This window comes from Polypterus senegalus, chromosome 8 (assembly GCF_016835505.1).
Source record: "Polypterus senegalus isolate Bchr_013 chromosome 8, ASM1683550v1, whole genome shotgun sequence".
Taxonomy (NCBI): domain Eukaryota; kingdom Metazoa; phylum Chordata; class Cladistia; order Polypteriformes; family Polypteridae; genus Polypterus; species Polypterus senegalus.
In genome coordinates this window covers 151,706,854-151,718,234 of record NC_053161.1, presented here as the reverse complement: position 1 = coordinate 151,718,234, position 11,381 = coordinate 151,706,854, and the positions used below count along the sequence as shown (strand labels likewise).

The following is an 11,381-nucleotide window of genomic DNA, read 5'->3' as shown; positions in this document are numbered from 1 at the left end:
CACACCTTACCATCCACAGACGGATGGCCTAGTAGAACGCTTCAATGCCACTCTGAAGCAAATGCTAAAAAAATTTGTCTGACACTGGGGCCAACTGGGATCAATGGCTGCCATATTTGCTTTTTGCTTACAAAGAAATCCCTCCGGCTTCCACCGGATTTTCACCATTTGAACTGGTCTATGGGCGAAATGTTCGAGGCCCTTTAGCTGTGCTGAAAGAAGCATTACAAAATGGCAGTGGTCAAGAACACCTGAATATTCTAAGTTATGTTCTTATAATGAGAGATCGATTGTCCGAGTTGATTAAAAAGAACATGTTGCAGTCACAAAAGAAGCAGAAAGCCTGGTACGATCAAGCCTCATGTACTCTCAGTTTTCAACCCGGTCAGAAAGTCTTATTGTTGCCCCTATCGACTAATAGTTTGTTGGCAAAATGGCAAGGTCCATATGAGATTGTTTCACAAAAAGGCCCAGTAAATTATGAAATTTATATGCCAGACCAGTCTAGAAATATCAAGTCTTCCATATTAACCTGTTAAAAGCTGAACCTCAAAATTCGCTTTTTCCCTCCACTCTTTCGATTTGTAGAATTCAAGACGAAGAGGAATTACCAGAGCAGTTCCTGCCTGAAACATCTTCTGCCGATCTACCTGCGTTGGACCATCTTTCGGAGAAGCAACAGGAACAGTTAAAAGCAGTGATTCCGGAGCATCTGTTCAGCGAAATACCTGGTCAGACTAATTTAATGGAGCATACTATTTGCATCACCTCTCCAGGTCCCGTACGACAGACATGCTGCAGAGTTCCAGCTTGTCTGCAGGAGACGCTAAGGAAGGAGGTACAGTCTATGCTCCAATTAGGTATAGTAGAACCATCTACCAGTGAATGGTGTAGTACAGTCATACTGGTCCCAAAGAAGAATGGACAAATTCCCTTTTGTGTGGATTATTCTAAACTAAATTCAATTTCTGCATTTGATCCTTACCCTAGCCAAGGGTAGATCAACTGATAGAACTGGGTCCAACTATTTTTTTATCAACTTTAGACCTATGCAAGGGATACTGGCAGGTGCCATTAGCAGATGCAGCTAAACCCCTCACGACATTTAAAGTGCCTAGTGGATTGTATCAGTTCACCTTCATGCCTTTTGGATTACATGGAGCAGCAGCAAATTTCCAATGGTTTATGGATATTGTTTTGAGAGGAGCAGAATCTTATGCTTGAGCTTATATTGATGACATTGTAATATACAGTGAGTCTTAGCATGAGCATTTATCACATCTTGCTGATTTTCACAGGTTAAAGCAAGCCGGCCTGGTGGTAAATCCGGCTAAATGTGTATTAGCTAGATCTGAGGTACAATATCTGGGATACACCATCGGAGGAGGATTTGTAAAACCTCAGGTGGACAAGGTGAAAGCTGTTCAGGATCGTCCACTTCCTAACACCAAAAGACAAGTTTGGTCATTTCTAGGACTGGTTGGATGGTATAGGAGATACATTCCGCGCTTTTTGGAGATTGCCATCCCACTTACTAATCTCTTACAGAAGAGCCCAACCATGTGAAATGGACTGAAGAATGTGAAAAATCTTTTGCTAAATTAAAAAATGCAATATGTTGTAACCCTATTTTTAAATGTCCTGATTATAATCTACCTTTTTGTTTACAGACAGATGCTTTGGGAGAGGGTCTGGGTGCTGTATTGCTGCAGGGTGAGGGAGAAGAGAGACACCCTGTTGTCTATATAAGTCGCAAGTTGTTCCCTAGGGAAATGATAGATTCCACGGTTGAGAAGGAGGCACTGGCAGTTAAGTGGGCCGTGGACTCTTTGAAGTATTACCTGCTTGGTCATCCTTTTGTTGAGGAGTCTGACCATCGTGCGTCGCAATGGTTAGCGTGGATGCGTGACATTTAATGCACAAATTTCACGGTATTTGTCATTGCAACCATATAAGTTTACAGTGAAGTATATACAAGGGAAACAAAATAAATGTGCTGATTTTCTCTCTCGAATGCAAGATATCGAGGGTCTGAGTGAGTGGGTATGTGACGCTATAGCCTCACCGTAATGTTGATACATGGTGGTTTAAATGGATAGGGGGCAGGACTATCAAGTTTAAGTGTGAACAATATATCAGCAAGTTTACCACGGGGTTTTCTTAAGATTTTTGGGCTTTCCCTCCTGTTTAGTTTATTTTCTCAATGTTTTACCGTATGTTTAGATTGCAAGTTTTGCGCGTAACATACCATTATTACCGATTGGGGTGTGTGGGTTTTTTTTTTCCCCCCATTTAACAAGGACACAGACGCTAAATGCAGTCACAGGTGCCTGGGAAGATCAAATGACAGCTATAGGGGGAGTCCAAGTTGCGTTAGTAGTGTACGTGTATCGTAATAAAGTTGGTTTATTAGTAACCTTGAGGTTAGGTATAAATGTGGTGGTGGTTTGTTGTTTATTGTTTTATTATGTAGATGATGTTGTTGGCTATTTTGATTTGTACTTGCAGTGTACGATTTCCCCGGCAAGACTTAAATGGTTTCTCCCTATGATTAGGTAAGCTGATCCTGACAATGGAAAAGGCTTTATAAGTATTGTTTTGGCTGCAAGAAAGGAAGAAAAAGAAAAGGGAGTAAGAAAGGATCGCTTGGAGAGAATTAAGAGGAGTAGGTAGTGCAAGGCACGCCAGCCTAAGAGGTGCCTAGTGGCTGAGCTGTTGGTTGCTGTAAAGGAGTGGGTTAAGCTTCTGAGGACGAAAAGACTCCTCAGTTTTGTTTTTTTTTGAGGAGTTGTACTGGTGACCTGGATTGAAAGTCTAGTTTTTGGTATTTTAAGGCTGCCCTGGACTTTTCATGGACGGGAATTGATTATATTAGGGTAAGAGCCTTGGTGTTTCCCAATTTCTATTTTTTTTGCTTTTTTTCCTTTATAATTTGATTGTGTGTGTCCCTTTTTTTTTTTTTTTGTTTTATTCCATCGTGGTATAAATTGCCTTCTGTTTTGAACATCTGCCTCTTGTTACTCCCTCAGTCCTGGTCGGACCCAAACTACTAGCAGGCCATCTGCTTTAGTAGACGGCTTGTGACAAACAGTTTATTGGAAAACTAATCCTTTTAAATCGACTGTAGTCATTCATTCATTCTTTGTCACAAACATATATACACCCTGTCACACACGCATGTTTAGGAGACAACTAAAGGGCTTGAGTACATGTAATTCCACACCGGACCGGGGGTGGTGAAGTGCACTAACTCTCTCTCTCGAGATTCCTTACAGAGTATTCTCACTCATATTCTCTCATACTCTCATTTTCATTTACTCACATGAGTAAATTCCACCTGGCTCTGGGGCAGCCAACAATGTCACTTCCGTTTCTGGTCCTGATGACATCACTTCCCTTACTGGTCTTTAAAGCCGCCATCTTGTTTATCAGTTCTGTTTTGGACTCAGTTGTGTGAACATGTCTCTTCTTTTGAATCAGTTTTGCAGCTGGGAAAAATTATATGGGGGGCTGCCCCAAACCTTCTCGATGTCTTTTGGTCGTACTTGTGACAACCCTCAATAAGAATATGGAGTAAATGGCCAAACTACTGGTCTGTGCCCAAAACACATGAGTCTTTCCTTTCTGCTAAAGAATGGGCTTTTTACCTTTTTGTTATCCTGCTTGCTGTTGGTTTTTTTTTTTTTTTCCTCTTGGAAAATTAGAATATTAGAAAATTTGGAAACATTTTGACAAAAACAGGCTATTCAGCCCAGCAAAGCTCATCAATCAAAGTCAAGTTTTAATGTGTCTACCACATTACTTGGGAAAACATATTTCATGTGTCTGTGCCTGTTTGTGTGAAGAGAGATTTTAAACATTTGCCCTTAACAAGTTTTTAACTGTGTCCCTTTGCTCTAACTGTACTCATTTTCAAGTTACAGCCAGTACTAATTCTTTTCACAAAGTTAAACACTCTGATGTCAGCTCTTAACCTCGGCTTACTTAGCCTTTAAAAGGTTCAAGTCCTTTAATCATTCCTCTTAATTCAAGCCCTGTATAGTCCTTGAATTAGCCTAGTCACTTTTTTCTGGACTTTTTTTTTAGTGATGCTATGTCACTTTTATAGCCCAAGAGACTGTACTCCATTAGTATGTTATAGAATCCGAGGAGATGATGTTAAAGCTTTACATGTTGTAGTATATAACCTAACATCATGTTAGCCTCTTAATGGCTTCTGGATAGTACCTAGATTTTGATAGTGATGAGTCCACTACTGTTCCTAAGTTCTTTTCATAAGCATTGACATAAATTTTATGAAGCAACAGCTTCCTTTAACCGGCGTACCCACCAGGGAAAAATGCAGGTTGTAGACAATGGCTTCTCAGAGTAATGTCATTACTAACAAAATTACTGTAACTGTTAAGCTCAGGTGCAGTAAGGCTAGCTGGTTCTGCTGCACCATAAATCGCTTGTAGCTGCAAAAATATTCCATATTTAAGTCTCTTTCAATTGTCCCCTGACATTATGTGAATGGAGTGAGCAATGCAACTTCCAAAATATAGTTATGAGTTTGGATTACATAGAATCTTTAATTTATTTTAAAACCTCACTCACTAGAACAAAATCTTTTGCCAACTGATAAGCTATCATGTCTGTAATTTCCTATATCTTTTGGAACTTGATTCTTTAGAAATGTGCCCGCTATGATGATCTGTAAAGTTGTATGGTATGTGGGTTGTTATTTGATTGAGTTTTCTTAGATTTCCCCTTTATATTGTATTTCACGGTGATTCTGGCGACTGTATACTTTATTGGTGTTTCCTTGTGGTGCTACAACTGCAAAACACAGTTTCCACAGGATGTGCTTTGATTATTATTATAGTATTTAATCCCCACAACAGAAGAGTAGCCTTTCTACACTACCAATACACTATTGTCTTTATTTTCATGAGAACACAGTGCTTACACTAAAGATAGTAATTTCAAAAGTTGTTTCTCTTTTCTTTGTTCTACCCTCACATATCACAGGGAGTTTGAGGTTATGGACATTCATTGGTTAAAGCAAATAATAGGTGCTCAGTCACAGAGTCTCTGATACTGTCAGAGAAATTTCATGATGGATTGTTTGAATACAAATACTACACAGTGGACTGTGTTCTTGATTCAGAAGCATTGAGAATAGAATTGGGATTGATATTTTAATGCAATTAATTGTGCAGTCCAGATACTATTTCAACAGGGTTTCCCAAATTTCTTTTCCTTTGAATCTTGAGCTAACACTGAAAGCAATACACTGTGTAACATGTAGGAAACAGAAACTAGCCAACCATAAAATTAATGACAGAGTATAAAATTATATAAAGCTTTTTTCCTACAGTATTTTACACTTGTCACATCTTTTTCCAAACATGTAATATGTGTATATTTAACTGGAATTCCTGTCTTTCTGCAGGTATACAAAAGACTGAAAGCTTCTCCCAAACCTCATTTGCTCAAACTTGCCTAAAGTGCAACCCAGAGCCAACACTCCACCCTGAAAAGCAGGAAAAATCTGGAGCTGAGACTTCAACACCTAACATTTTACAATGTGACTGTCTCACTGATACAAAAATGAGTACAGAGATAATTAATATACAAGGAAAGATGAAAGTTTTTAAATGCAAAACTAAATACAAAAGTGATCAGTGGGGTCAAATAAAACATAAGCTATGATTTTATTCCCCATGTGGCAAAGTATTCTCCTGCAGTGGTAGTCTTCACACCCACCAAAGAATTAATACTGGAGAGAAGCTGTACTGAATGTGGCAAACGATTCTCTGAGAAAAGCAGTCTTTAGAACCACACACAAATTCATACAGGAGAAAAGCCATATTTCTGTTCTGAATGTGGAAAACGATTATCAGACCGCAACAATTTCCAGAAACATATAAGAGTCCACACTGGAGAGAAGCCATATCACTGTTCTGAATGTGACAAACAATTCTCCCGCAGTGATAGTCATCAGACCCACACCATAATTCACACTGGAGAGAATCCATATTGCTCCCTAGAATGTGGCAAACGCTTTTCTGATAATAGCAGTCTTTGGATCCCACAAAAATTCACACCGGAGACAAGCCATATCACTGCTCTGAATGTGGTAAATGCTTCTTTGACAGTAGCCACCTTCAAACCCACACGAGTTCACACAGGAGAGAAGCCACATTACTGTTGTGAGTGTGGCAAACGGTTCTCACACAGTAGCACTCTTCAAAAACATGCAAGTGTTCATACTGGGGAGAAACCATTTTGCTATTCTGAATGTGGTAGGCGTTTTTCAGAAATGAGCAGTCTTCAGGCCCAAAAAAGAATTCATACTGGAGTGAAGCCGTATTGCTGTTAATGTGGTAAAAAAATTTTCAGATAATAGCAGTCTTCAGGTGCATACAAGAATTCACACAGGAGGGAAACCTCATTGCTGTTCTGAATGTGGTAAACACTTCTCCACCAGTAGCCACTTTCAGATTCACAAAAGAAATCACACCAGAGAGAAGCCATATTCTTGTTCTGAATGTGGAAAATATTTCTCCATCTTCAGATACACACAAGAATTCATAGTGGGAAGAATATGTATTGCCTTGCTGAAAATGGCAAACAATTATTGGATAGTAGCAATCCTCAGAGCCATATCATAAGTGATGTAGGGGAAAATCTGCAATGTAGTTCAGAATATGACACATGATTACTCAGGAGACTTTTTCGGGCATATAAAAGAATGTTTGTTTACTCTCATTCACAAGACAAATCACTGTCATACCAGTTTCTGTCAGCCTCTTTCAGCTGCTGTTCACAGGGAGCAATTCTGGAGCTTCAATCAGTGTTACTGGTAAGAAATCACTCAAGGTTCTGTTCCTTTCCATTTCATGTCTACCCCATGAAGAGACTAGATGTGAACCTGGGGCCTCTGAGACAGTAGGAGGCACTTATCTAGTTGTGCTAATGGCTTGGTGCAGTTCAAAGAAGGCTGCTGACCAAACCTTTGGTCCAGACACTGATGAAATCTCAGGGAGGCTGTGAAGGATAAGCACAGTGAAGGCAGAGAGAGCACCTGTTGATAGGCAAAAGTCATTTTCAAAGTAAGAAATCATGATTGGCCATTGAGCTGATGGAGTAGTGCTGGAAAAGGCTACTATGACATCCAGCCACCCAAATGTGTGTCCTGCCACTGCCATCTCAGAGAAGTTAACAGCTATGAGTGAACCTGTCACCTTGAGCCTCAAAATCTAAACCCTCAGATCCAGTTGATGGGAATGACAAGAGCAGTAATAAAATAACATGTCACAACTAGTGAAGAATCAGCAATCGCAAGAAATTGAATTTTGCAGAGAGACGTACAGTTTCGATTGGCAGAATATATTACAAAATCATGTTGTTTGTGATTTGTGAAATTCACATTATTGACTCGGGAAGATTTTCTGAAAAAAAATTCTCTTTGTGCAAGTGTCTGTACTGGGGCAATTAGAAACAGTACAGATAAGAACTAGATATGAAAAGAAGAACTCCAGTGTGATGTCAAACCAGGATTAAAGTGGCTCCAGCACAACAAAAGAAGGACAACCACATTAACAGACACTTAATGAAGAAGCTAAGAGGACGGCAATTCAGAAGTCAACTGTGATTATGTTGTGCTACTTTGGTGTCACAATCCCAAATTTCCTTTTAAAGAATGAACCAAGAAGGTTTTTTGTTTTGTTTGTTTTGTTTTTTCTTTAAACAGGAATGTGAACAAGTACAAATTTTGCAGGGGTATGTGGCAGTTTATTGCTACCCCAAAGACATGCCCACACCTTAAAATAGGTGGCGAAGGAGTAAAAACCTTAAAGAAAATGCTTACTGAGCTTGACTTCAATGCTGGTCTCCACAAAGTTTCCACATAGCAGGATCCTGGCCATGTTTCTAATCTGTGAGTGAGGAATTGACTGTTCAGGCTTATCCAAGTGGCTTAGTTTACAGAGAAATGTCCAAAGGCTGAAAGACATGATGAGTTCCAATAAGATGGCACTCAGGTAATGAGCTACAAACAGAGCCAGTCAGCAGTCAGATGTGTTTGCTGCAGTTTTCTCATTCTTGGTAAAATATCGTTTTCAAGAATTAGTCCAATAAACAATACCATTCATACCCCTTTCTCCAGCTTCTTTCTGTAGAACATTCTAGCCTATATGATTTTATGCTTAAGATTCATTTCTGTCTTTTTTTTTTATTTGCATTTAGATTTTTCATAATTGGATTGATCTTTGTTTCACATCTTCTGTGTAATACAAGCTAAATTACTTTTATGTGTATCAGTAAATTCAAGTGTCTCCTCTATGGATAGACCAGGTTCAGTGCTGGCAAAGCACTGTGAAAAGGTCGTTCCAATTTCAATACTATAGTAAACCATAATTGCAGCAAAATAATAAAAACAAAAAACCATCATGAGACATAAAATAATGTTATACTTATCCATATTAAAGAATATGTCTGTCTACAAATCTACATTCAGGCTTCAGCATTAGACTCCAATAAAAGTCGAGAGAGACGAATGCAGCGGTTAGCCGAGGTGATCTTGATGCCTTGACTATTGTGGTCTCCACATGCGGTCAGCACCAGTAGCAGGTTTTATGTTACAAGAGGCACAATTCAAAAGTATTGGGGCTATGCAGGTTAGAACCTGTGGTTTTACAGGGGTCTGAAATATCAGGGTTTGGTAACACTTTTTATTATACGTTTAGGGCAGTTTTAGGAGCTTCAGCCCTGTCTAATAGGAGCAAAGACATTTCTCAGAGCAGAGCCCAGGAAATACTTTCTCGCAGACTGATAGAACATAATAAGGCAAGCAAACAGTAAGAGAATGTAATAAAATATACTGTATATATATAAAAAAACTTAAAAAAAAAAAAACACGCTTATATTAACTTAAAAAGTGTACTAAAAAGTAAAAAATAATTTCATATGGCAGTTAACATACTTTATAAATTGTATTTTTCTGAGATGCAATGAGATGCAAAAAGGATAGACCCTATGGTCTATTAGTGGACCTTACATTTTACAGTGCGATCCGAGAGCACTATGTCAATTGTGTCAAGTCAGTGAAGTGTCTATATCTTTATTATGTGCTATGACTTGTCTCTTTGTTGGATATATGCGCAGCGCTTTTTCTATGGAGAACTCTGCGGTGGCATCTGTACGGTGTTTTTACTATCAGTGTATTCATGTGTATTGGTCGGAGCTCACCGATTCTCAGTTCATTTCGTAGATCTATAAACGTTGTGTCTCCTTGCTGTCACATGTTCTGTGTTAATTCTACTACTGTGAATAGTCGCCATAGATGCATGACTGGTATCATTCGTTGTAGCTGTTCGAATACTTGATGTCCTCTGATTGGTGGTAGTTGCATTAGATCTCCGAAGAGTAGGACATTGATACCGCCGAAAGGCTCGTCATTATTCTTGAGCTGTTTTAGACGTGCGTCTATCATATAGAGCATCTCATAGGGAACCATTGATATTTCGTCTATCAAGAGGAACTCTATATCTTTCCATTGCAGTCTCATGGTGCGGAGGAAGTTACCAGTCAGAATTGGTAGGTTTGTGAGTTTTACTTCTGAACTGGCAATTTCAGTAGACTATGTATCGTTTGTTCTCCTACTAATCGTGCTGCAACTCCAGTTAACGCTGCCACTTCAACCGCCTGCTGCACATAGCATCTGCTGACTTGGTTCTTGGGTAGATTGAATACAAATGTCTTTCCAGTTCCGGCACCTCCGGTGATGAATAGTCTGCACTGCCAATCATTTGTTTTTGAATGTTGAGAGTGATGTGTACGAATATCTCTCTTTGTCCCATATTCATTGCTCTCTGTGCCTCTGCGAATTGATCATCTGTCATAGCATTCTCCACTAATACTTCTTCTTCATAGTCCTCAGCAATTGGTTGTGGCTGATCTAAGATTTCGAATGCATGGACCTGGTTGAATGCGTTCTCCAATTGCCGGTCTCTTTCTCTGTAGGGCTCCATGTGTCTGCTTATTTCCTTTAGTTGTTCTTCTCGTGATATGAATGCCACTCTTTCCGTATCAAAGTTTTCGATTAATTCCATTTCATCTCGATATGGCATACAGTATACTGAAGGAGGAGACTGTAGTAGTAGTGTTCAGGATGAATTGCTGCTATGAAGTGTGGGACTCTTACAACTGCTGGGATATTTCTGACTACCATCTTCGTGTTGTCCTTTAGCTTGATGAATTTCTTTCGAAACCCGCCTTCTTACCAACTTCACCACTGAGCTCAATTTAATTTGAAGTTTCATTTGGCAAAAGGCATATTTAAGTTGCAGGTATTCATTTGTTTTTTTACTACATTTGTTATTAGCACCATCTATAGGTGAAACTAAAAACTATTTTCCCATATGAAATTTATGTTAATTAATTATGGTAGATTTATTTATTAATTAGTAAATATGAAAATTGAATATTACATTGTCATCAAGAGCAAGTAAGTGTGCCAAATTTCAGCTCGATTGGACCTTGGGAAGTGGGTAAAATTTCGATTGCAAGATTTGTAGCATACATACAAACAGGTGAAGTTAATAAAAGCGTGGTATATAATAATAATAATTAATAATAATAAATAGAAACATAAGCAATGCAATATAATAAACTAATAAGTAGAATATAAGTAATAATATTCATAAGCAGGTTATAGTAGCTTACTGATTATACAGACCACAGTGACCCAATGAATGTTAGTTGTAGTTCATGGCTGAATATCCATCCATCCATCCATTGTCTAACCCGCTGAATCTGAATACAGGGTCACGGGGGTCTGCTGGAGCCAATCCCAGCCAACACAGGGCACAAGGCAGGAACCAATCCAGGGCAGGGTGCCAACCAACTGAATATACCAAACTAAACCTAAATGTAAATATACAGTAGAAAAAAAATCAGCTAAGTCAGCAACGCGTTAACTTTCAGTACACTGAAAAGCAATACTGATAACTGTACTAAGTAAAGTAACCTGGCTGGGTATTTAATTGGCAAAACTGAACAAAGGGATAAGGTGTGTCAATAAAAGAGTAAACAGCTTGATAAATAAGCACATGAAGGAGAAAAGGAGATCATAATCAAGGAAAACAAAAAAAGGGAAAGACTCTGGAGAATAAAATTGGGGCTGGGGGGGGCAAAACCTATCAAATGCAGCATGTATGCAGCCTCAACAATCAAATAATGAGGAAGGGAATAAGGAAATTGATTTTATAATCAGATCCAGGGGCAGCTTTAGCATTTTTGCTGCCCCAGATGAAGCTGTAAATGACAACCTCAAGCCAATTGTATGGTCCTTTCTATGACACAGGAGTTTCATAAATGTAGAATTATTGCTATTT

At 38.9% G+C, this 11,381-nt stretch overlaps 1 protein-coding gene across 1 annotated transcript; it reads left to right on the top strand.

Moving 5' to 3' along the window:
• Positions 1-4,355: 4,355 nt before the first annotated feature.
• Positions 4,356-6,364, top strand: LOC120534617 (gastrula zinc finger protein XlCGF7.1-like). The gene is made up of 2 exons (XM_039762207.1): positions 4,356-4,416; positions 5,841-6,364. The coding sequence occupies exons 1-2, from the start codon at positions 4,356-4,358 to the stop codon at positions 6,362-6,364; spliced, it is 585 nt and encodes a 194-aa protein (XP_039618141.1).
• The last annotated feature ends 5,017 nt before the right edge of the window (positions 6,365-11,381 follow it).

Bases quoted from the DNA above. Each gene is read 5' to 3' on its own strand.
- LOC120534617 (XM_039762207.1), top strand. From the start codon at position 4,356: ATGGCTTCTCAGAGTAATGTCATTACTAACAAAATTACTGTAACTGTT. The intron at 4,417-5,840 runs GTAAGGCTAGCT...AAATTCATACAG, and splicing joins AACTGTTAAGCTCAGGTGCA to GAGAAAAGCCATATTTCTGT.